Genomic DNA, 27,184 nt, shown 5'->3' on the forward strand with positions numbered 1-27,184 from the left:
ATTTAGACATCATAAAAAATGGGATGAGAGGAATAGAAGAAGAGATATTTGGATAAAACTAGTTCGACTCTTCCTGCTAAAAAATGGTCATTTCAATGTGGATTGGCAAACAGCAGAAAGTTAGTTCAGGAAAATATTTGAAAATGTTTATATTAGCTGAAATGAGCCCAAAGTCATTGAGTTGTTTATCCAGAATGGTTCTAAATAAAAAACTAAGAGAAAAGAAAGATGGAGAATAAACCAAAGATTCACACTCATTTCAGGCAATGCTTTCAACCTTTTCCATAACTAAATTTTCTACCAGATCTTAATAGTAAGACTAACCCATCTGGGTTCCCATCTTTTCCTAGTTTATTGTACAGAAAATAAGAAAGCACTAAAATAGAGGCAGATCCTGAAAAATATGCCAAACCACAATCTGGAAAACCAATCGCTGGATTAAGTGACAACTGAATTTGCATATGTGAAATCAACTGAGTCAGGACAGATAAAAAAGAGGTATTCAAGTGGCACAGTAACTAGAGCACCAAGTCTGGAAATAGGAAGACTCAAGTTCAAATGCAACCTCAGAAACTTACTAGCTGTTTGACCTAGGCAAGACATTTAACTTCTGTTTTCCTCAGTTTTCTCATCTGAAAAATGGGGATAATAATTGCATTTAATCACCCAGGGTTGTTGTGAGGATCAAATGAGATAATCATTAAAAAGCATTTAGCAAAGTGCCTGGCACACAGTAAGCAGTATATAAATGTTAAGTGTGTTGTGTTGTTTTGTTTTGCTTTATTTTAATAATTACTCTCTCTCTACCTAGTTCATCATCAGTATCATACATTATCAAGTGGGGCCATTTTTCTCCTAGGATACTCTCAGTAACTCTCAACTCCCCCACTTAGATTGCAAGCTCTCGGAGAACAGGGCTTTCCTTATCTCTCTTGGCAATCTCAACAGTTGGCAAGGTACTTAAGGTGCAGTAAATTCTAAGGAAATGGTAATTCAATTAAATCTGAACCAATGGTAGCTCCCCTCAAGTGGTTCAAAGACCATTGTTCTTTGGCTGGACTTTATCAAGATCAAAAGGGTGAGGGGTGGGGGAGGACACCATCTGTCAAGATGTACTGTAAAAAAAAGCCTAAAATTTGAAAAAATAATTAAATCAGTGGGCTTAATTTTAATCAGGGACATAAAGAAAGCCCTAACTATCTTAAAACCTAGTGATGAGGGGGCAAAACTAAGTTGGAAGGAAGTTGGCCCTGGAACATGACACTTAAGGTACTGATAGAATTTTGATTATAATAAATAATCCTCTTGACCTTGACAAGAGAGTTAAGAAAGTACCTAAAAGTTCTGCTGCCATTTTACAAAAGGGAAAATTAGAATCAGTAACTGGTCTGTTCTGTTCAAAATAGAAATGGCTGGAATGGAAACTTTTTTACATTACTGTCAAGTATTTCCTCGTCAACAACTGGTTAGATGTGTCACCATGGGGCAGCTAGGGGATACCACAGTCAGAAACACCTAACGTCATATCCAGCCACAGACACTTAGCAGCTTTGGGATCCTGGGCAAATCACTTCCCCTGTTTGTCTCAGTTTATTTATTTATAAAATGAGAATAATGATAGCATTTACTTCTTATGGTTGTTGTAAGGATCAAATGAGATAATAATTGTAAAACACAAAGCACAGTGATAGGAAACACTACATAAATGTTGGTTATCATATATGTCATTTGGAAAGAAATAATATATTATATACAGTATAATAATAAATATAGTTATATATAGTAATATATAATATAATAAAAAGAAGAAAGGCCAAAAATGTCCTACCTCTGACTTACTAGTTGTACAACCATGAACAAATCATAATACTATCAAATTATAGCCGAATCAGAATACAATTTGAAAATCCACAGAGAGAAGATCTAACTCAGTTTCAATTGATCAAGGATGGACAGAAGCAGCTACACCCAAAGAAAGAACACTGGGAAATGAATGTAAACTGTTTGCATTTTTGTTTTTCTTCCTGGGTTATTTTTACCTTCGGAATCCAATTCTTCCTGTGCAACAAGAGAAATGTTTGGTTCTGCACACATATATTGTATCTAGGATATACTGTGACATATTTAACATGTATAGGACTGCTTGCCAACTGGTGCAAGGGGGTGGAGGGAGGGAGGGGAAAGTAGGAACAGAAGTGAATGCAAGGGATAATGTTGTAAAAAATTACCCAGGCATGGGTTCTGTCAATAAAAAGTTATTAATTATTTTTTTAAAAAAGAATAAAATTTGGCTAATTATATGTATGTTCATAAATGTCAGTTATTATCTAACAGAGGGCAGAAGCTCACACTGAAACAAGTTATTCTCTTCCAATCTTTGCAAATGGAATTATGAGAACAATTTACTCCAGCCTGGATTGTAGCCTTTAAAAAAAAGTTATTGACTAATTTCTCTCCTCCCAACATCTTATCTTATCTATGTCCTTGGACATGTCATGAACATGCAGTGAGTCAATAAGATGACTCAATTTTATCTTGTTAATTTTTATAATCGAAATAAAACTGCTCATTATATACAGACGGTAGACATGGGCATCACTGAGTAAAGACATACACCCATAATTTGGTTTGCTTTCATTAACAAAGGAATTCTTTTTACAAATAAGAAAACTATTAGAGGTCAGTGACCTGACTATACTTTGAGTTTTCCATTTTATTTAATTCCATGTAAGAAAACTAATGCTAATGGTCAAATAAATTGTGCTATAAAAATAATCAAATTTTGTTGAACTATTAGAATTCAGAGAAACACGGAAAGATCTGAATAGAAAAGGTAAGCAGAATCAAAACAACAAGCCACACAATAATAAATGGGAAGACAAGATATCAAAACTCTAATGAAAACGGTGACCAATTGTGACTTCAGAAATGACATGGCATACATAACCAATAGATTCATTTGTTTTCCTTAACTTTTTTCTTTCAGGAGAATTAGCCAATGTTGTTCAGTCATTTTCAGTTGTATCCAACTCTTCATGATCCTATTTAAAGTTTTTTTGGCAAAAACAATGCAATGGTTTACCATTTCCTCCTCCAACTCATTTGACAGATGGAAAACTGAGGCAAAATGAGTTTAGTGACTTGCCCAAGGTCATATGGTTAGTAAGTGTCTGAGACCATATTGAATTCACTAAAAATGAGTCTTTCTGACTCCAGGTTTAACACTCCATCCAATTAACTATCTAGTTGTCCCTAGGGTTTTAGGGATCCCTAGATTTTAGGGATGAGAGAAAAGAGTCACTGGGAAGCAAAATGCTATTTTTTAAAAAGTATCAATGAAACATACAAAGGATTGATTGGTCTATCAGTCCAGTTTCTATAAGCAAAGGTAGAGTGCCTAATTTCCTTCGTGGAAAAGACAGCAAATCTGCTTCCTGAAGAGCCCTAACAACATGTAATTACAAAAGGAAAGAAACCTAATGCCATACTCTCTTGTTTACAAATGGATTGGCAGAACTTCAGCTTCTAAAATAAGAACTCGGTATTTGACAAAAATTGCTCAGAAAACTGGAAAATAATTAAGTCAAAAACTCAGCATAGACCTACATCTCACAACCCATACCAGAATAAAGTCAAAATGGATACATGATTTGGATGTAAAGGATAATATCATAAACAAATTAGGAGAACAAGGGATAATTTACCTAGCATATCTTTGGAGAAAGGAAGAATTTATGACCAAAGAGAACATTATGAAAGGTAAAATGGACAACTTTGATTACATTAAATTAAAAAGGTTTTGAACAAACAAAATCAACAGAAACAAGATTAAAAAGGAAGTACAAAGCTAGGAAAAAATCCTTACAGCCAGTATTTCTGATAAAGGTATCATTTCTAAAATATATAAAGAACTGTGTCAAATTTACAAGAATGCAAGTCATTCCCCAATTGATAAATGGTCCAAGGATATGAACAGACAATTTTCAGATGATGACATTAAAATCATCTATAGTTATTTGAAAAAAAATGCTCTAAATCACTGTTAATTAAAGAAATTAAAACAACTTTGAGGTACACCTCTCAGATTGGCTAAGATGACAAGAAAAGATAATGGTAAATGCTGGAGGGGGTGTGGGAAAACTAGGATACTAATGAATTATTTGTGGAATTGTGAAATAATCAAACCATTCTGGAGAAGAATCTGGACCTGTGCCCCAAAATCTATAAAGCTGTGCATATCCTTTGATTCAGCAGTGCCATTACTGGGTCTGTATCCCAAGGAAACCATAAAGGAGGGGAAAGGACCCACACGTGCAAAAATGTTCTTTTTATGGTAGCAAAGAGGAAAGTGAGTAGATACACATCAATTGGGGAATGGCTGAACAAATTGTGGTAATGGAATATTGTTGTTCTATAAAAAATGATGAATAAGCTGGTTTTAGAAAAGCCTGAAAAGATTTACATAAACTAATGCTGAGTGAAACAAGCAGAACCAGGAGTACATTGTACACATTAATAGCAAGAATGTTCAATGATCAACTATGAAAGATTGTTTTTTCTCAGTGGTTCAGTGATTCAAAGCAGTCCCAATAGAGTTTGGACTGAAAATGCCACCTGCATCCAGAAAAAGATCTAAGGAAACTGAATGTAAATCAACACATGCTATGTTCACTTTTTTTTTCTGGGGTTTTTTTTTTTTAATCTCACATGGTTTTTCCCCCTTTGCTCTAATTTTTCTCTCCCAATATGATCCATAAAGCAATGTGTTTTAAAAATAAATAAAGGAAGGAAGGAAGGAAGGAAGGAAGGAAGGAAGGAAGCAAGGAAGGAAGGAAGGAGGGAGGAAGGAAGGAAGGAAGGAAGGAAGGAAGGAAGGAAGGAAGGAAGGAAGGAAGGAAGGGAAGGAGAGAGGAAGGAAGGGAGGGAGGGAGGAAAGAAGGAAGGAAGGAAGGAAGGAATCAAATGAGTTGGGGGGAAGTATAAGGACAGCACCTAAAAATTTGCTATTTGTCTACCTTGACCAATGCAACAGTAATTCCACCTGTCCTGCCACTAGTGGCACAGAGAAGCTTTCACTCACTTTTGGCTTTTTCCCCTTCTACATGAATTCCTCGATGATTCTGGAACCACTGGACATGGATGAATTTCAATATATTGAAAGCTGTAGAAATTATTCAATTCGTGGTTTTCTTATTAGAAATAAACTAAGCTGTTCCAGATAATTCTAGAAGGACAAACCACCTGAAATTACTGATATGTCTCTTTTAGGTAATTCATCTATTCAGGATGTGTTTTCAAAGGCAAACACCAAAAGAGAAGACAAGAATCAGATGGACCACACATAGCACACCCCACTCCTTCCACCTGGGGACAATGGAGAAGGAAAACTCAAGAGCTGGTCCCAAAGGACTGATGAAAAGTACCATGAGTCAATTAAAGAGAATGGACTTACATTTAAAAGATTTAGTTTAAATTCCAACTTTCTACTACCTGGGAAACTATGGTCAAGGCTTTAAGTCACTGGAGATTTCAATTTTCCTTACCTATAAAATGAAAGGGTTGGATTAAGTGGGACTCTAAGATCCCTTTCATCACTAAATATTATAACATAACACATTTTTTACTCTTGGCAGAGAGGTGGGGAACTACATATATGAAATACTTTATGATAGCAGATTCATTTCACATCAGTTGGGTTTTTCTTTGATACGAGGTGGGGTTCATGAGTAAGGGGGAGAATATATCTGGACTTTTTCAAAACCAAGAACAGTGAGAACCATCTGTCAAGAAATACTTCAATGAAAAAAACTGAAAAAGCAATCATGCCAGTGATTTTCATTTTAATCATGTGCAAAAAGACAGCACTGTTGTTGCTATGATTCAGTCCCATCTGACTCACTGGGGTTTTCTTCACAAAGATATTAGAGGAGTTCGCCATTTCCTTCTTATTTTATAAGAAACTGAGACCACAAAATTACAATTTCACACAGCTAGTATTTGAGGTCAGATTTAAACTGAGATACTCCATCCACAGAGCCACAGAACCATTCTAAAGGAAGTCCTAACAATCTTAAATCCTAGTAATAAGAGGTATGATAACTAGGTTGTAAGGAAGTAGGCCCCAGGACAAGACACTCAAATGGTAACATGACAAATATGGAAATATCTTTAAAAGGATTGCACATATTTAATCTATGTCAGATTGCTTATTGTCTCAGGGAATAGAGGGAAAATTAAAAACACAAAGTTTTACCAAAATGTATGTTAATGTTAACAAGACTATATACAATGATCAATTCTGATAGACGTGGGTCTCTTCAACAGTGAATTGATTCAGACCAGTTCCAATTGTTCAGTAATGAAGAGAGCCATCTACATCCAGGGAGAAGACCATGGGAACTGAGTGTGGACCATAACATAGCATTTTCACTCTGATGTTGTTTGCTTGCATTTTTATTTTCCTTCTCAAGTTTTTTTTTTTAATTCAATTTTTCTTGTGCAGCAAAATAACTGTATGGATATGTATACATATATTTGCTTTAACATATATTTTAACATGTATTGCCTGCCATCTAGGGAAGGGGGAAAGGAGGGGAAAATTTGGAACAGAAGGTTTTGCAAGCATCAGTGTTGAAAAATTACCCACACATATGTTTTGTAAATAAAAAGCTATAATAAAAAAAGTATGTTAAAATATCTTCACAGATATTTGGAAAAATAAAATACTATTGAAAGTAATGGGGTATGACTTCACCTCTAGGCCATAGAATTCAATACTCCTCAACACCTCTAAGACCATTCCTCAGTTCTACCCCCTAAGCCATCAAGTGACATGAAGCATTTGATCTTTCTATCTTTTTCCTATACATTTACCCTGGTTCTTTGCTAAATTCTATTGAAACTTAGCCTGCTTCATACAATTTTGATAAACTTTGTTCCTTGGTTTGGGAAAAAAAATACTATTGAAAGTAAAAAAATAAAAAGACAAGTGCTAATAGCATTTTGCATACAATAAATACCCCATTTAACCCTTTAAGAATTTTTTAAAACCCCAAAGTCTTCAATAAAACCTTTTAAAACTAGAATTTAATGAACTTTTAAAACTGGAATTTAATAAACTGGAAAAAGTCCTTTTATTTTTTAAACCCTGAAAAATCCCAGATTGAATATGTCCAGCTCTCTTATCTCATAAGCTTTTTCTTTTATCAATAATTTTTCTCTTATCCCCTTAGCACTGAACTTCTGAAAAAGAACCAATTGCAAATGTATTATAAAGGCTTGGCTTTGCTAAAAACCATTCCCAGAAGAATAAGCATACCAAATCCTTGTTCACTTGGGCTTCATCAGTTTGGAATGTCTGGTCATTCAACCCATATTATCTATAAAGAAAAACATTCCTAAACAAATCAATAGTGTAAAGGAACATACTTAACTGACAAATGTTTACTGAGTGCCTCCTCAGAACCTGGCACACATTTCAATAAAATCAACTGTTGTTTTTTTTTCATTTTCTTGGAAGGCCTCTGTTCTGTGCTCTTCCTCTAGAGGAACTTCTACTGGAGGACTTCTTCTCTGAAATTTCTAGTCCTAAAAAGATGCCTGGGTAATTGATTCAAAAGTATATGCATGTTGGTGGAATTGTGAACGGATCCAACCATTCTGGAGAGCAATCTGGAATTATGCTCAAAAAGTTATCAAACTGTGCATACCCTTTGATCCAGCAATGTTTCTACTGGGCTTATATCCCAAAGAGATAGTAAAGAAGGGAAAGGGATCTTAATTAAGATCTGCAAGAATGTTTGTGGGAGCCCTATTTGTAGTGGCCAGAAACTGGAAATTGAAAGGATGCCCATCAATTGGAGAATAGTTGATTAAATTATGGTATCTGAATGTTATGAATATTACTGTTCAGTAAGAAATGACCAGTAGAATGAATACAGAGAGACTTGGAGAGACTTACATGAACTGATGCTGAGTGAAATGAGCAGAAGCAGGAGATCATTATATACTTCAACAACAATATTGTATGAGGATAAATTCGGATGGAAGTAGCTATCTTCACCAATGAGAAGATCCAATTTAGTTCCTTGATTAATGATGAACAGAATCAGCTACACCCAGAGAAAGAACACTGGGAAATGAATGTGGACTGCTTGCATTTTTGTTTTTCTTCCCAGGTTATTTTTACCTTATTTCTAAATCTGATTTTTCTTGTGCAACAAGAGAACTGTACAATATGTACACATATATTGTATTTAAGATATACTTTGAGATGTTTAGCATGTATGGGACTGCCTGCCATTTAGGGGAGAGGTTGGAGGGAAGGAAGGGAAAAGTTGGAACAGAAGTGATTCCAAGGGACAATGTTGAAAAACTACCCATGCATATGTTCTGTCAATAAAAGGCTATAATAAAAAAATAATATAAGAAATACAAAAAAAAAAAGCATATGCAGAGAAAGAACAAGTCTCCTTGATTTTGAGGAGTTTTTATAAACAAAACAGAAGGGGATACAGAAGAAACTGTTCATTTTTTTTAAATTTTATTTACATATTATTTTTCTTTCTGAAATGCAAATGGTTTCAACTTGGCAGTAGGTGGATTGGATAATTAGTGTTTATAACACATGTTCACGATATTTCAAAATTTCATAGACCTCTGACTTCACTGGTGTGTGTCCCACTATCATCCATGCAGACTCCCATAAGGACCCTATTCCTCGATCTTTTAATTACAAAATCTTATTGTGGCCAAAACACTAAATATTAAGATCAACCTGATTCTAAATCTTCTGGAATCTAGACTTTCTTCATAAAACAGAGAAGCTACACTTCAAACCTTCCCAGCTTGGTAAGTTTCCCAAACTTGGGCTCAACTAGAATTCAGTCACCTCCGTACCACAAGGAGGCATTGGAATAGGACTGTATGTATAGGAAACACCAAGTGTTTCTTAAATGTAGATTCACTTACATCTACTCCAATAGTTGTTTATAAGTTAGAGTCTAAATTAATGAGGTTTACCCACAACTAAAGAAAGACCTATGGCATCTGAATGCAGATCGAAGCTTACTATTTTCATTTTTGTTGTTGCTGTGATTTTTTCTTTCTCATGGTTTTTCCCTTTTGTTCTGACGCTTCTTTCACAACATGATTAATATGGAAATATTTTTAACATGATTGTTCATGTTTAAACTCTTATCAGATTGCTTGCTGTGCTTTGGAGGGGGAAAGGAAAACAGGAAAGGAGAAAGACCTGGATCTTACAAAATCTTACAAAACTGAATGTCAAATTAAAGAGGCTTTTTAAAGAGATTTTGTTTATCAATGTACATTCTCAGCCAACAGAAATCTCCAAACATCTAAATATATGTTCTTAGTCCCCATTCTTCTTGAGCTGATTGCAGCTTTTTAGATTATTAACCACTCAATGAGGCACACTCTGCTCCCTAATTTCTGCCTGATGTTCTTTCTTCCTGCTGACCCTTCTTTCTTCCACACCTGAATTGTAATATTTTGCATTTCCTGGCCCTTAAGTATTAATACTTCACAGGATTAGGTCTAGGTCTTCTCTTTCCATACCCTCTCTTTTAGCTTCTATGAGTTCAAATATCACTTTTACAAAGATAACTCCTTGAACTATAATATCTAATTCTAATCTCTCTTTTAAATGATACCAAAAACAATATACCATCAACCATCTCCTGGATGTCCTGTAGACATTATCATCACTAACAAGGGAGGTGATGATAATGGCTAACATTTATTTACAAACTTTAAGGTTTGCAAAGCATTTCAAATACATTATCTCATTTGTTTGGCACAACAACCCTATGAGGTAGATGCTGTTACTAACCCCTTATTACAGGTGAGGCAGACTGATCTATCTAGTCTCACATAACTAATAAGTATTTGAAACAGGGTTTAAATTTAGATCTTGCTGAATAAACAACAAACAAACTCAAACTCATCATCTTCCCCAAACTTGACTCTCTCCTCTCCTCCAAGTATATGGAGACATTCATATGTTTATCATCTATAAAATTTATAATATATAATATTAGAAAACTATATAAATATGATATATGTAAATGTTTTAGATATATAGATATATTTATTCAGTTATTTGTCATGTACTACTTATCCTGCCTCCATAACATTTATTATAACTGGTTTTTCACTCAGCCACCACTCCTTACTAATTTTGCCTCTTACTTGGTCTTCCTGTCCCAAATTTCTTCCCTTTCCAATCCACAAGCTGTCAAAATAGCTTTCCTCTATGCTCAAAAAGTTATCAAACTGTGCATACCCTTTGATCCAGCAGTGTTACTACTGGGATTATATCCCAAAGAGATTATAAAGAAGGGAAAGGGACCTGTATGTGCACGAATGTTTGTGGCAGCCCTTTTTGTAGTGGCTAGAAACTGGAAACTGAATGGATGTCCATCAGTTGGAGAATGGCTGAATAAATTGTGGTATATGAATACTATGGGAATATTACTGTTCTGTAAGAAATGACCAACAGGATGATTTCAGAAAGGCCTGGAGAGACTTACATGAACTGATGCTGAGTGAAATGAGCAGGACCAGGAGATCATTATATACTTCAACAACAATACTATATGATGACCAGTTCTGATGGACCTGGCCATCCTCAGCAACGAGATCAACCAAATCATTTCTAATGGAGCAGTAATGAACTGAACTAGCTATGCCCAGAAAAAGAACTCTGGGAGATGACTAAAAACCATTACATTGAATTCCCAATCCCTATATTTATGCACACCTGCATTTTTGATTTCCTTCACAAGCTAATTGTACAATATTTCAGAGTCTGATTCTTTTTCTACAGCAAAATAACGTTTTGGTCAGGTGTACTTATTGTGTATCTAATTTATATTTTAATATATTTAACATCTACTGGTCATCCTGCCATCTAGGGGAGGGGGTGGGGGTGGGGGTAAGAGGTGAAAAATTGGAACAAGAGGTTTGGCAATTGTTAATGCTGTAAAGTTACCCATGTATATATCCTGTAAATAAAAGGCTATTAAATTAAAAAAACAAAACAAAACAAAACAAAAAACAAAAAACAAAAATAGCTTTCCTAAGGTCCAAGTCTGACTGTGTCACTTCATCTGATCAAAAATCTTTAATAGCTCCTCATCACTTTCAGAAAAAAAGATAAGAATACTTCCTTAGCCTCACATGGAGCAATGAAATGACACAGTGAATATAGTACTGGGTATGGAAACAGGAAGACTCATCTTTATGAAGCTGTAACCTGGTCTCAGACATTTATTAGCTGTGTGACCCTGAGCAAATCAATTAACTATTTGCCCCAGTTTCCTCATATGTAAAGTAAGCTGGAGGAGGAAATGGCAAACCACTCCAATATCATTGCTAAGAAAACCCCAAATGGGGTCATGGAAAGTCAGACAAACAAATGTCACAATAGACTGACTGAACAATAACTCTCCACAGAATGCTTCTAACTTACCTGTGCAGGCTTACTTATACTTCACTCAAGCCAAACTAGGTTATTAGCTGTTCTCTGAAACATTGGATAGTCACAGATTATTCACTGCTTCTATATATTCATACAAGTCATCTGTCATGTGTGGAATAGATTCTCTCTTCCTATCCACACCTCAGAATCCCTGTCTTTACCACAGATTTAGAATTAGGAGGGACTTTTCAAGACCTTTAAGACCATTCCCCTTAATTTTTACACAGTTAAGGAAACTGGAGAGAAATTAAGGTAATTGTTGAAGGTCACCCAGGCAGTAAGTGTCTGGCAGAGAATTTAAACTCCTATCTTTCAGAATGAAGCCTCAGGCTTTACCCGCTATACTACCAAGGTATCATTTTAGGGACCACCTCCCTCTGCAAAGTCTTTCCCTGACTCCCCCAGTTATCAGATCTCTCTATTCCGCTTCAATTTTCCTTGCATATTTATATGTTGTTGTCTCTCCACAAAAGAACAGAAGCTCACTGACAGCGGCAATTTTGTTTGTCTATTTTATATCTTAATACCTTGCGTATAGTTGGTGCTTAATTAATGTTCAATTATATTGAGCAGAAAATAGGGAGAAGACAAAAAAACTCACGGTTCTTCTCCAATTATGTCAGGTTGAAATAAGTTGAGCAGGGTATGATGTTTTACATATATTGCCTTATTTAACTCATACAACAAACCTGGGAAATTGATAGGATAACTATTACTATCTCAGCGTTGCAGATAAGGCAGCAAGATAGAGTGTGGGTTTAAAGTTAGCTCTATCGACCTTGACCAGTTATTTACCTCTCTGACTCTGTTTTCCTCAAAGGGAAAATGAGAAAAGTAGGGACTTGAAAATCCCTTTTATCTCTAAATCCTGTGGATCCAAGGAACTTGCTCAAGATTCCACCAACAGACTTAAACTCTAAAGTCAATGCTCTTTCTATTACATTGCAAAACACATCTTTTTTGGAGGAGTTTCCAAGACTAGAAAACAAGAAAGCCCAACCCAGTGATTTGCCATCTGAGCCAATAAAAAGCATATGGTTATTGTTCCATCTCAGGGACTCATATCTATCATCCCAAATTTCATTTGCAGCTTGTCAGCCTACACCAATGAGCAGAGGCCAAGCGTGCTGAATGTCCTTGTGCTGAGTCTGCATCTCCCAGTGGGAGACCAGGTAAATATTACTGATTCAGCCTGTCTCTCCACGCTATTAAGGGAGATAAGAAATAAAACGAAGGATGTAGCAACTGGGCTCAAGCAACTGTGGGCTCTGCTCACAAGACTTTTCCACTGTCTATTTTTAGTTTCTCGTGAGTTCTAATGGGTTATTGGGGGAGAAGGCTCTGCTTATGCAAGTGTCTCTGATCTGGAAAACCAAGTGAACCCTACTCCAGGTAAAAAGCATACTTGAAATTTTTATTTTGCAAGTTTTAAGAAAAGACTAGAGAGAAATGGAGAGTCATTCTTCTAAACCTGAAGGGATCATCTTTTACTCAGGAGACTAAAAAAGAATTTGTGCCTCATACCAAAACTCCAGAGACAATCACTTGTGACACATTGTATTACCTACCATCTCAACCCAAATATCTGGTTCTTTGACATGTTGTTGCTGTTCAGTCATTTCCAAATCTTTGTGACCCCATTTGGGGGTTTATTGGGAAAGATACTAGAGTGGGTTTGCCATTTTCTTCTCCAGCTCAAATTTTACACCTGAGGAAACTAAGACAAATGGGGTTAAGTGATTTGCCCAAGGTCACACAACTAGTAAGTATCTGAGGCCAGATTTGAATTCAGGTCTCCCCAATGCAGACCTAGCACTCTATGAACTGCAACACCAGGCTGCCCTGAAAACAAGTCACACAAAAGTGAAGGGCTTACCAAGGTAATTATGTATGCATGTGCCCAACTATCAAATTAACACAAATGCAATTAATCACAATGATTGACTATTTCTCCTTGTCAGCAGCTTCCTACTGAACAAAATCCAACCTTTTTTTTTGGCTGAGGCAATTGGGGTTAAGTGACTTGCCCAGAGTCACACAGCTAGGAAGTGTTAAGTGTCTGAGGTCAAATTTGACTCCTGACTTCAGGGCTCCTGACTCCACTGTGCCACCCAGTTACCCCCCAACCTTTTAATGTAGCAGATAAACTCCCTGAGATCTAGTCCTAAGCTGCCTTTCCATCCTCATCTACCACTACCTTCCCTACTTATCCAATACTACAAATAAACTGAACTAGACATTATTCCTTAAACACAAGCTTATTATTCATGCTGTTCCTTCTTCAGTAAATATCCAACCCCACAAGGTTCACCTATCAAAGTGCTACTAAGATCCTGTAAAGTCTAACTCAAATGTTACTTTCATTCATCAAGTCATTCCTAATCACAAACATCCCCACTTCACCCTGGCCAATAATTCTTCCCTCATCTACATTCCCACAAGTCCCTATTGATCTATTCACTTTTGACATTTACCACATGCTATGTTATACTCATTTCTGTACATATCATCTTCCCTACTAGATTACAGGCTCACTGGGGACAAAGATCACTTTTTCTTTCCTCTGAATCCTCCACAAATCCCTAGCACAATCGTAAACACAAAAAGACACCAAATAAATAGGTGGAGAAAAAATGAAAGCAGGAATGAATGGAGGAAAAAAGATCATCTATAAAAGAGGCAGGGAGCAGAACCTAAGCATTACTTCCTATTCTCAAATCTTTTCTATAAAGTTCTAAAGTACTCTCCTTACCCATCATTTCATATCTATTTCAGGTTGTTTACATACATATATGTGTGTATATATATACATATACATATATATCTCCAAATTATGAGAGATCTTTTGTATACAGATACTATTTGCCAAACAGATATGGAAAGTCATTAAGTAATGACTCTGGAATTCAAATCAGATAAGCCATGAATAAGAAAAATTCAGATATCAACAAAGAACAGGATGTTCTGTCATTGAGAATCTTGGACTATTGTGTAACCACAAAGGCATTGAATCTGTGGCATTTTCTAAGGGAAATGCCCAGCAAACCACTATATGCAATGAAAGTTTCATCAATGTTTCATCAGTTCTCTTGATTATGAATGAATGAAACAAGAGAACTATGTTTAGGAAAAAAAAGTCTTGGCAACTCTGGATCAGCTGTAGGACAACAGTGGCCATATCTCTTTCACCTCTCTTGGGAAATTCATTTAAGTATCTTACAGTTATTATTGGGGTTTCCATGGTCAGAGAAAGAAGGGGAGAAAGAAGAAAGGTGAGAAAAAGATTTGGGAGAAACAGACAGGGGAGAAAAGAGAAAATAAGAGAGGAAAAAAAGGAAAAAGAGAAGAGACGAGAGAGGGAGACACATACACACACAGATACACAAAGAAAGAGACAGAAATAGAGTCAGAGAGAGAGACAAAGAGACAGAGAGACAGGCACAAAGGTACAGAGAGAGAGAGAGGCTTTGCTTTGTACAGTGACATTTCCCTGAGCCAAAAGAAAAAATAGAATGCCTGGGGTAGGGGGGAAGAAAAAGGGGAAGCATTTAAGCTAAGACTGCCTGGTGTGTGCTCATTTTTAACCTCTTTTTAAGACTGCCTTTTCTGGAAACTCCCCAGGACAAATTTTAAAGTGGTTCTAAAAAATGGTTCTCAAACACCCAAAAATTATGTCCAAGGATTAGAGAACTAAATGAATAACCCAGTTCCTCTCTCTCTAAATATATTTTTTAATAAAATACATATTCTTGTTTCCCTTATAGATTAGCTTCTTTACTTTCTTTGGTTTCCTCAGCAATGAGACTATTTAAGTCTAACAGAATTCTAACTGAAAAACCAATCTAGACCCAAATACGGTTGTCTGATGTGAGATTACAACTATGTAAGAACTCAAAAATCATATTAATCACAAAGTTAGAGTTGAAGGAGCAAAAAGACTTATCATCCTTAGCTAGATTGTATCCAATAGATCCTAAATAGATCTCTTTTATTCTACGGTTGGAATATCTCCAGAAAATATTTCACTGAGTAACAATTTAGTATCTCACAGCTCCTTGCCACCATAAAATCATATTTTAGAAATTTCTTCTATTGGAATAGAAATCATATCTACTTCTTTCATATTCACTAAAGAAGAAATTTTTTAAAAGTTCAACACTCTCCTCAAATGCTGTGGCCCATGCCACAGCTTTCTTTATCTCTAATACAAATGAAAAGGGATAAACAACATTGAATAAAAGTTTGAGGAATCCCATTTAATTGGAGGACACCAATTAATCCCAAAAGGACACTACATACCTGCATCATTGCCGACGCAATCAATTATTAAGCAGAGCCCCACTGGTTGACTCTGTAGCTTGTATATGTCACAAGCCATCTGTTAGAAAGGGGGAAAATGAATTAAGAAAGATTCATAAACATGTAAATGTATTCTTAATAAAGAATATTACTCTGTCTCTTTTAAGCCCCACTGTATGCCATGCCTTATTTGCTTTTCCTTAAATCCCCTTCTCAGCTAATTCTAATCTCTCTGTAGATTTTGATACAGACTAGCCACTCAAGACTGAGGTTGGACTCATCTCTTGATATTTTCTTTCAATTGATAGCAAATTTCTGTTAAGAGAAGTGACTATAAGACATGGAATCTACTTCTCCTTTCAGTTTTCTTTTGATTTTTAAGTATACTCCATACTGGTTTATTTTTTTAATCCCTAGACATTTTTTGAACCAGAGATTTCCTGACCAGCCACACAATAAGCCATTCTTTCAGAGCTTATGTAAGTTCCTTCTCCAAATCAAGGAAAAGGAAGTTCTCTGGCTTCCTCTTAGGACAGTATTTCACAAAGAAATGGGGCTGACCACTGACAGCAACAAGCCCCACCCCTACTCTGTTCTCCTCTGTAGCAATGCAGTACCAGAGTTGAAAAGGGATAATGGGTCTCTTTGACTTTTCCCTATCATCCAAGCTATTAACTCAATCCATTTTAATTTCTTCCAGAAATTCTTCTCTTTCCTCTGGCTATCAAATTTCCTTCTTCCAAGAGGAGTATTGGCCAAAATAACACTATTAGGCCAGTAAGTACCCTTCCTGCTACTGCAATCTTGTAACAAAAAATAAATTAATCCAGACTCATTGGTCAAGAATTCTGTATTTTAATTCAGAGTCTGATTCTTTTTGTACAGCAAAATAATGTTTTGGTCATGTATACTTATTGTGTATCTAAGTTATATTTTAATATATTTTAACATCTACTGGTCATCCTGACATTTAGGGGAGGGGGTGGGGGGGGTAAGAGGTGAAAAATTGGAACAAGAGGTTTGGCAATTGTTAATGCTGTAAAGTTACCTATGTATATATCCTGTAAATAAAAGGCTATTAAATAAAAAAAAAAAAAAAAAAAAAAAAAAAAAGAATTCTGTATTTTTCTTAAAAGGGAAGAAATTATCTTGAGGAGAACACAAGAACATCAAATCAAATCATTGATTCTGTACCTGAGGCAAGGATTTTTCAGATTCCTGAATGGATGTTTTAATCGGTTCTGCAGGGAGAAAAGAAAGGTGTTAAAATATTAATGTGATGTCTAACCTATGTTAAACTGCTTGCTTGCTTTCTCAATTGGGAGGTAGGGTGGGAAGAGGGGAGAGAGAAGGGGAGGGAGAGAATTTGGAAGTCAAAATTTGAAAAAATATATTAAAATTGGTTTTCCATGTAATTGGAAGAAAAAATTGGGGAAAAAAATGTTGTTGTTGTTGTTTTTCAAAAGCTAATGTGAGAAGCTAATGTGTGAAGAAGAAAGACTATTGATCCTGGAGCTGGGAGAGACTGAATTCCAATCTGACTTCTAACTCTGACAAGTTGTGTGAAGTAACTTTATCTTTCTGAGCTTCCATTTCCTTAGCTTAGTAAATAGGATGATGATAGTGATGTATTATTAGACAAGGGTTATCTAATAGCTTTCATTAAAAAGGGGATAACAATCCTTTATCTAGCTACTCATCTAACAGGACTGTGAGAGGAAAGTGTGTTTGATAAACCTTAAAATGCTACAGAAATATTAATATTTACTATTAAAGCTCTAGGAATCTGAAGCCTATTCCCATGATTCTCTACATTCTGGTTTTCTCTCTATCTACTTCAATGCTTCTTTGCTCTTTGCCTCTCCAGTAAAGATCAGCTCTTTGAAGGCAGGCACTTTTTTCCATTTCTGTGTTTTTATCCCCAGCTGTGTCTTACACACAGTAGGCACTTCATAAATGCTCACTGAATGTAATAGGATGTTCCGTTTACTCTGTAGCCAGAGAGCTCAGGTTGTATATTTCTATGTTAAAAAACAAAAATCTTGGAAGAAAATATCAACAGATGGCCCGCTTGTAAGAGAGTCTAAGTAGAAATGCCAATCCCACAGCTAAATAAAGCAAGGCAAATTTATTAAATATCTTTCCCTTTCTTCTCTACAACTTCCATGTCTGATGGCCATATTTTTTCCTTCATAGCTGATGAGGAACTCTTGGATCACAGCACTGTTGAGAAGGATTAGAAATATCAATGGAATCATGAAATGTCATATGAGGAGATGAAATCTACTGCATGTCTTTTATTTTAAAGATAATTAAAAAAAAAGTCCCAGAGAGGTTCCTCTCTTTCCTTCTTAATTCAACAAGATAGTGAGAAAATTGCCCTATGTGTTATGTTCCCCTTTGTACTTCCCTTGCTTCCTCAGATTAAATGTCTTGCCCATAATAATAACACATTTATCAATGATAGAATCAGAATAGGAAGCAGAATCTTTATTCCAAACTCAGTGCCTCTTTCTATAATATACCACAATGGCTATTTAATAATTGAATTATACCTATTTTAGACATGAAAATTAAATGACATATACAAGATAGTGAAACTGCTAAATTTCTTGAATCATATTTTGTGATTCACATAATATTTGTTAGAGTAAAACCCCTTTATAAATTTTAATAATGGTGGAAAAGGGGAAAGGGTCATACCCCTTTTGTAGATTGTGTCATCAGGAACCTACAGTGTGTACATGCTTATGTAGGGATACATGTGTGACTATATACATATGTATGTATGACACTTGAGGCACATGTATCATTCTATAAATCATGCCTCCTTTCTCTAAAACATTTTAAAAGAATGGAGGCTTCTAGAGAAGTAAAGAAAAGAAGGTTTGTTTGTTTGTTTCTTTGGAGAGGGAGGCAAGTTTATAGAATATTAGTGTTTAATAGTTGGAAGGGATCTCAGAGATCATATCCTGTGTCTGTCCCTCATTTTAGAGATGAAGAAACTGAAGCCCCCAGAAGTTATATGACTTGACCAACATTACACTGGTCTGATTTTCCCTACCCAATATGACAAGTATGGAAATATGCTTAATAGAATTGTACATGTTTAACCTATATCCAATTGCTTGCTGTCTTTGGAGGGGGAAGGTAAGGAAAGATGAGAGGGAGAAAAATTTGGAACACAAATCTTATTAAAAGGAATGTTGAAATGAAATGATTCAGACAAGTTCCAATGGTCTTTTGATGAAGAGAGCCATCTACACCAGAGAGAGGACTGTGGGAACTGAGTATGGTTCATAACATAGCATTTTCAATCTTTTTGTTGTTGTTTGCTTGCATTTTATTTTTCTCATTTTTTTTTCTGGTTTGATTTGATTTTTCTCATGCAACAAGATAATGATATAAATAGGTATGCATATATTGGATTTAACATATATTTCTACCATATTTAACATATACTGGACTACTTGTCATCTAGGGAAGGGGGTAGGGAAGGGTAGGAAAATTGGAACACAAGATTTTGCAAGAATTAATGTCAAAGAATTATCTATGTATATGTTTTGAAAAATAAAAAGCTTTAATTAAAAAAAAAGGAATGTTGAAAACAATATGAGTATTTGGAAGAAAAAATACTATTGGGGGGAGGGGAAGTGAAAGTAAAAGAAAGAGGGCCTTACTTGAAATTCCATTCTGTCCAAAGATAGGTCTTTCTTCTTTAATCATCCCATTCTTGAGCTTAAAAGAAAGAACAAGGTCATATTACATTTTATTTTCCTTCCCAGTTGCCCTATCACATGTCAACACATTTCAACAAGACTACTACCCTAGGGAAGAAAGTACATGGAGGGAAATACCAATTTGATGAAAGAGACCTTTATTAAGCACCTAGCTAGGCATTGTGGCACAAAAATGAAAAAACAGAGACTAATACATTAAAATGGGATAGTGGTGAAGAGGTTTAATGGATGGAAAATAAATAATCATGATAGAAGAGAATACTGTAAATATGAGAGGTCAAACTGAGAGAGAGGAGATACTTGATGAGGAAGACATTGTTTTTAGGTAGACCTTGAAGAGAAAGGCTTTTAACAGGCAGAAATCTGAGGGCAATGAATCATAGGCATAAGCTACAGTATAAAGGAAGGCTTCTTAGGAAAGGACAGAATGAGAACTAGAGATGGAAAATTATTCCATTTGTTTAGAATATATAAGATAATATTAAGATAAGAAAAGTAAAACAAAGTTAGATTCAAACTGTGAGTGCCCTTAAATACTAGGATAAGCAATTTACACTTTGCACATTAGAAAATAGGGAGTCACTAAAGATTCTTGAGCAGGAAAATATGGTCCAATTTATGTATTAGGAAGATTACTGGGCAGCAGGGGGAAAGATGGATTAAAAAGTTGTAGACTGGAAGTAGAAAGACCAGATAGTAGCTATCCTAATAATTTAGGTGTGAACCTGAAAGCCTAGGCAAGAATTGTCAATAAGTCAAAAAACAAGCATTTATTAAGCACCTATAGACCAGATACTGTTCAATGGACTGGGAATGGTAGGAGTAAGAGCAGAGACAGCTAATCCTATGACCAGTTATGTTAATTAGAGTAGTTAATGTTTCCATTTTGAGGTTGGTTGATTTGTTTTGTTTTGTTTTTACAAAAGAGTTTATTATTGAATCACAAAACTGCACTTTGTTCCAAATTCTCCCTCTGAACCAAAGAATGTTGTAAGACCAGATTTCTGTATAAATTAAAAAGTAACTTCTTAGGGCAAAACATTAACTAGAGAAGGTGGATTTTGATTTAAACTATCTGCCAGCTTAAAATTCTCACTGCTAATTTAAAAAAAATCAGAAGAAAAGCCCTTTGTTAATTATATAATACTTAGAAACATTCTTAGTATTAGCTAATTAACAAAAGGCTATTCTTTTGATTTCTCCACAATGAAAAGAAAAGCCTTTTGTTATTTGGAGGTTTTTAAAAGGGGGGGAAGTGAGAGGGGGAGCAGAAAGGCAGAAACACAGGAAGGAAAGAAGGGGAAGGAAGGAAGGAAGGAAGGAAGGAAGGAAGGAAGGAAGGAAGGAAGGAAGGAAGGAAGGAAGGAGGGAGGGAGGTAGGAAGAGAGGCACAAAGAGGAGGAGGAAGGAAGGAAGAGAGGAAGGAAAGAAGGAAGGAGGGAGGGAAGGAGGGAAAGAGAAAGGAAGGGAAGGAGGGAGGAAGGAAGAATAGAGGTAATGAGGAAAGGAGAGAGGGAAGAAAGGAAATCACTGAAATCATATCACCCTCCTCCTCAATAAATTCCAGTGGTTCCCTATTACTTCCAGAATAAAATATAAAATTTTCTAGCTGCTAAAGTCCTTCATACCTAGCCCCTTCTTAACTTTCTGGTCTCTTTATACTTAACTTCTTTCTCTATATACTCCAATTCAGTGACACTAGACTCATCGTTATTTCTTGTAAACAATGCTCCATCTCTCAATTCTGCCTTTTCATGGATATCCCTCATACTTGTAATGTTCTCTCTCACCTCAGCCATTTCCCTCCTTCAAAAGATAGCTAAAATACCAACGTCTATAGGCAGCCTTTCCAGGCCTACTTTTTGAGATATCCTTCCATTTTTACTATATATATATATATATATATGTATATATTTTTGTATACTGTGTGCTCTGTAAGAATGTGAGCTCCTTATGGGCAGAGACTCTGCTTTCTTTGTATCCCCAGAGTTTAGAATACTGCCTAGTACCTGTTAAGTCCTTAATAAATGCTCACTGTTAATAATGATGAGTTAGAGCTTAATAAACACTTATTGGCTGGTTAATTGGGAATCTCTTCTTCAAAACAGCCTTGAGAAGTGACTCATTGAGCTATTGCTTGAAGGTCTCTACCTCCAAGAGAGCCCATTCCATTTTGTGAAGAATTCATGGGTAAAAAGTTTATCCTTGTGGCCTCAAATATAAATTTGCCTCTTACAACTTCTAAGTCTAGAACCAAGCAAGACAAGTCTAGGGTTTCTACACTACAACCCTTCCTTGCTTGAAGATAGATATCCTGTCCTTTCTAAATATTCCTGCTAAATTTATCTCCATTTCTTTCAACTGATCCTCTTATGGCATGAACTTAAGGCCCCTTCACCATTCTGGGGACCCTTCCCACTCTGGATAATATCAGATTATCCATGTTTTTCCTAAAATATGGTACCATAAACTTCAGATGTGGTCTGACCACGGTGCTTAACATGTAGTAGGTGTTTAATAAAGCTTGTTGATTGATTTTTTGATCAAGGCAGAGTAGTACAGTGGTAGATATTATCTAAAGAGATACTGTCTCTCTTAATTCCACATAAGTTGATAATAGCTTTATTTTTATTACAAGGGTTTTGTTTTTCTTTTTTTTTTTCTCCCTCAATGAAGTGGAGCTGGTAGAGAGGGAAAATAGAATTTTTGTTCATTGAAATCATTACACTTTTAAAAAGAATTGTATTCTTTTTAATCATTCTAAGTCGAAATTTTTTGAATTGCATTTTATAATTTATGAGTTGTTACATTTCAACCCCAAACCTGAATCACTGAGCTGAGTTAGGCTCAATAATACAAATTATTATTAAGATTTGAGTTTGGGAGAGGTAGTTGGCACAGTGGATAGAACATAGCCTTGAAGTCAGGAGGACCCGAGTTCAAATCTATCCTCAGACACTTAACACTTCCTAGCTGTGTGACCCTGGCAAGTCACTTAACCCCAAATGCCTTAGCAAAAAAAAAAAAAGAATTATGAGTTCGCTACAGACTTACCCCCAACTTGTCCATCAGGCCTGCACTTAACAGGGGAGTCTGGATTCCACTCACATAATTTGCTCCCAAAGCTGGAAAAAGAAAGGGATTCTAAGATTCATTTGCAAGTTGCTATCAAACTCGAGATACCTGTCCTATACTATATTAACAAGTGACAAAAACCCAAAATAAAAAAGAAATGGGGGCCCACACAATATGAGAGTATGATATCATAGATCATTTTTGTTGCCTCTTGTAAGAGAAAAAGGTGTAACTTTAGACCACTAAAGAACAACTGATGGTTTTGTCCAAGGAAAACCACTTTTTTTCAATATAAATATATTTTCTCCTCTTTTTCCTCTCAGTAGAAAAGAAACATACAAATAAAAGAAAAACAAAACTCTTGCCACAAATATGTGTATTCAAGCAAAACAACTTCTTATGTTGGCTTTATCCAAAAAAAAGGTCCTATTCTAAACCCCAAATTTATCACTTCTACATCAGGGGTAAGTCACATGCTTCATTCCCTACCCTTTGGAAGTGTGGTCAATCACAATGCACTAATCAAAATTCTTAAGTCTTAAGTCTTAGGGAAAAATCACTTAAGGAAAATAGCACACTAGTTAACAATTTTTAAAACCACAAATAAATCTCTCCACCTAACTAAACTCAAACACTAAGTCAAATGAGTAATCTATCAAATGAAAAGAGAGAGCTGTACATATGATAAATGAGCTAAAGGTTGAGCAAGAACAAAAGGACAAAGCTGCCTATGGACTTGACAAATATTCATTGAATATCTACTGAGTACAAGCATTTCTTTGGACTGAATCATCCTTGAGGTGAGAGGTCAAAATTCTTCTTACCTGACTGCTTATATTTCTGAATTTTTTTCTTCAGGTCTATCCTGTGAATGTTCTTCAGACATTTTTCCAGTAAATCTAACTTGTCAGGAGCAATCAAATTTACTTTCTCTAAGTTGATGACAACATCTAAGAAACTCTTTAACAGAAGAAGAAGAAAAAATATTATTAACAATAATAACGATGACAACCCATAGAGGCAAAAGAGAGAATTGACTATTAATCTACAAGAGTAAACCACAGGGATCACAATATAGTATTTTCACCATTTTTGTTTTTATTTGCTTACTTTTTTCTCTTTCTTGTTTTTTTTTCCCCTTTTTTGATCTGATTTTTCTTGAGTAGCATGATAAGTGTGGAAATATGTATAGTAAAATTGCATATATTTAACATATATTGGATTACTTGCTGTCTGGGGAAGGGGTAAGGGAAAAGGAGGGAGAAAAATCTGGAACACAAAGTTTTGCAAGGGTGAATATTGAAAACTATCTTTGCATATATTTTGACAATAAAAAGCTATAATTAAAAAAAGAATTAACCACAGGGTAGATGATTTACTCTCAGTTAAATTAAAGGATCTATGTTTACTCCCTTTAGTAGCTTCAAGAAAAAGAAGACAGTACAAAGGTCATATCACAATCACAGACTAGCCTGACATAGTTTTTAACGCAAAATTCCTCTGAATCAGAAGCACAGTTTTCTCCTCTGTACACAGCGAGGCTTTATAAGATCAATCTACTCCCTTGGGTTGCTAACACCAGAACTGCTGGTGGGTAACCCATAAAATCTGCATTAGCAGCAGTCTGAGAAACTTCATTTGCAGTTTCTACCTTTTACTGACAAATATGATTAGATCTGTACTTGAAAGCTCTAGAAACTACCCCTAAAAGTGAGGGGAAATGGTAATGGAGAAACAACTTTTAACAAGCAAAACAATATTTGTGACAATTTTTCAAAAAAAAAAAAAAAAGCATCCATAATAATTCTCTGCCCAGATGATTTCAGAAAGGCCTGGAGAGACTTACATGAACTGATGCTGAGTGAAATGAGCAGGACCAGGAGATCATTATATACTTCAACAACAATACTATATAAGGATCAACTCTGATGGATGCGGCCCTCTTCAACAATGAGATGAACCAAATCAGTTCCAATTATTCAATAATGAAGAGAGTCAGGTACACCCAGCGAAAGAACTATGGAAAATGAGTATGGACTACAATATAGCATTTCCACTCCTTCTATTATTGTCCACTTGCATTTTTATTTTGCTTCTCAGGTTATTTTTACCTTCTTTCTAAATCCGATTTTTCTTGTGCAGCAAGATAACTGAATAAATATGTATACATATATTGCATTGAAAATATGCTTTAATGTATTTAACATGTATGGGACTACCTGCCATCTAAGGGAAGGGGTGGAGGGAAGGAGGGGAAAAGTTGGAAACAGAAGGTTTTACAAGGGTCAATGCTGAAAAACTACCCATGCATATGTCTTGTAAATAAAAAGCTATAATAAAAAAAATAATAAAATAAAAAATAACTCTCTGCCCAACAAGGACATAGCATGTCTCTAACACCTATTGATTCATTAACAGTCATCATCAACATACCCCAAAAGTTTCAGGGTTCCAAACCAGGCCAAAAAAAAATGAAATTACAATATACAGCCAAGGCAACAGTCAGCATTTGTATAGTAGTTTACAAACTGTTTCCATATATTATCTCTTTCGATCTTCCAAAAATCCTGGATAGTAGGTACCATTAATGTAATCATTTGTCAGATGAGGAAAGAAAACAGGCTTAGAGAAGTTAATTACCTTCAGTTATAGCCACCCAGTGTTGGACAGAATTTAAACTCACTCTTCCAGACTATCCACTAGTATACCTGGCTACCTGGCTCTATCTACAAAGCTGAATATTAGTACCACCAGCAAAACTCAGATCCTCCTACAGGGAGTTTCCCACTGAGAGGAGAGATGTTATTTAAAGCCACATCCTAAGTATAGATAGTTTCTAGTTTCACTTTCCAGTTAATTACTTTATGTTATATTAACCCTGACCGCCACTGAGTTACTGAGAATGACAGAAGGAATTAGTTCTTTGTCCTGTGTTTTCAAAGGGGACAACCATGACATCAGGGAGGTGATACCGTGATATGAAAATGAATTGGATTCAAGTGAGGGACGCTATACAAGGTCATCTGCCTCACTTTCCCCTCCAGAGCCATCTGGGTCTAATGACCAGATATAGATCTGTTCGACTGGAGATGGCCCTAGATGAAGGGGAAGACTCCAGCCCTTCCAAGCTAAGGTCTTCTACAGGTCTCAGTTTAACTTTGTATGTAACCCATTCAGTGATTAAACTTAGATAGGAATTGAGGCAAAAAAAAAAAAAATGGCCTCTTTCACCTAGTTAAAAAAACATACACAAATCTGGAAAGGGTTTACCAATTTCCAAGTATTAGGATAAAAAAGACCAAACTATAAGAATTTCTGCCTTCACATAACTTATTCAATATTCCTTCAATAACCTAGAGGGCACAAGGAGCTAAAAACAAGCTGAGAACAGAATAAATGTCTTTAAATCATTTTGGATGGAGGTAAATATCCTAAAATGACCTTTTTAGTCTAGAATTCCCACCATTCCTTCTGCCTTCCTTTATAAAACCCTCCACTTCAACCTCACCATGATCAAATATTCTCATCATCCTTCACTCTCTCCAAGATCATTTTCCCTGCAGTAGTCATTCTCATCTCTTCTCCCCGTGCAGATCCTTTAGTGAAGCAATTCAACTAGACAATGTTTTCTCTTGAATCCCTAGTTCCTTATCATACAATCCTTCTGAATCCATTACAAATGTATGTTACACACATGTGGGTCCTCATCACTTTAATTACTGGTCTATTGGTAAATCTGTCTGCCTCAAATCTCTTCTTTATTCCAAGCTATTCTCCATTCAGTCCCTAAAGTGATTTTTCTAAATACAGGTCTAACCATGTTATCCCTCAATAAATTCCAATGGCTCTTACTACCTCCAAGACCAAATAAAAAATGCTCTATTTGGCATTTAAAGCTCTTCATACCCTAACCCTTTTCTACTTTTCAAGTCTTCTTTTACTCCTAAATATATACATTTTAAACTACTGATACTGGCTTCCAGCCTATTCCATGAATAAGACATGCCCCTCTGAGCTCCAGGCATTTTCTCTGACTGTCTCCCATCCCTGGAACACTCATCCTCCTACACTCCACCTACTAACCTCCTTGGCTCCTTTAAATCCCAACTAAAATCCCATACTGGAAGCCTTCTTCAAACCCTCTTAATACTAATCTCTTTATTCCCTTAATTACTTCCTATATATCCTATATATTATGCTTGCATATATTTTCTTAAGTGTTCTCTCTCTCAACTGACTCAAATTTATAAGAATTCAAGCCATTCTCCAATTGATAAATGGTCAAACGATATGAACAGACAATTTTCACATGAAGAAATTAAAACCATCTCTAATCATGTGAAAAGATACTCTAAATCACTGTTGATCAGAGAAATGCAAATTTAGACAACTCTGAGGTACCAGTACACATCTCTCAGATTGGCTAAGATGACAGGAAAAGACAATGACAAATGTTGAAGGGAATGTGGGAAAACTGAGACACTAATATTTTGTTGGTGGAATTATGAACTGATCCAAGCATTCTGGAGAGCAATTGGGAACTATGCCCAAAGGGCTATCAAAATGT

At 35.7% G+C, this 27,184-nt stretch overlaps 1 protein-coding gene across 3 annotated transcripts in view; it reads right to left on the reverse strand.

The window, feature by feature from the left end:
- The window catches only part of CFLAR (CASP8 and FADD like apoptosis regulator), an 83,997-nt gene that overhangs the window by 5,764 nt on the left and 51,049 nt on the right, over positions 1-27,184 (reverse strand). For all 3 annotated transcript variants that reach the window (XM_031958349.1, XM_031958350.1, XM_031958348.1), the window contains exons 4-8: positions 23,442-23,577; positions 22,597-22,667; positions 19,483-19,540; positions 16,997-17,043; positions 15,803-15,881 (exon numbers count right to left, since the gene is read on the reverse strand). In XM_031958349.1, coding sequence (XP_031814209.1) covers positions 15,803-15,881; positions 16,997-17,043; positions 19,483-19,540; positions 22,597-22,667; positions 23,442-23,577 — 391 coding nt within the window. The remainder of the gene's footprint in view (positions 1-15,802; positions 15,882-16,996; positions 17,044-19,482; positions 19,541-22,596; positions 22,668-23,441; positions 23,578-27,184) is intronic.

The sequence above is a fragment of the Sarcophilus harrisii genome, chromosome 3 (assembly GCF_902635505.1).
Source record: "Sarcophilus harrisii chromosome 3, mSarHar1.11, whole genome shotgun sequence".
In the NCBI taxonomy this organism is placed as follows: Eukaryota; Metazoa; Chordata; class Mammalia; order Dasyuromorphia; family Dasyuridae; genus Sarcophilus; species Sarcophilus harrisii.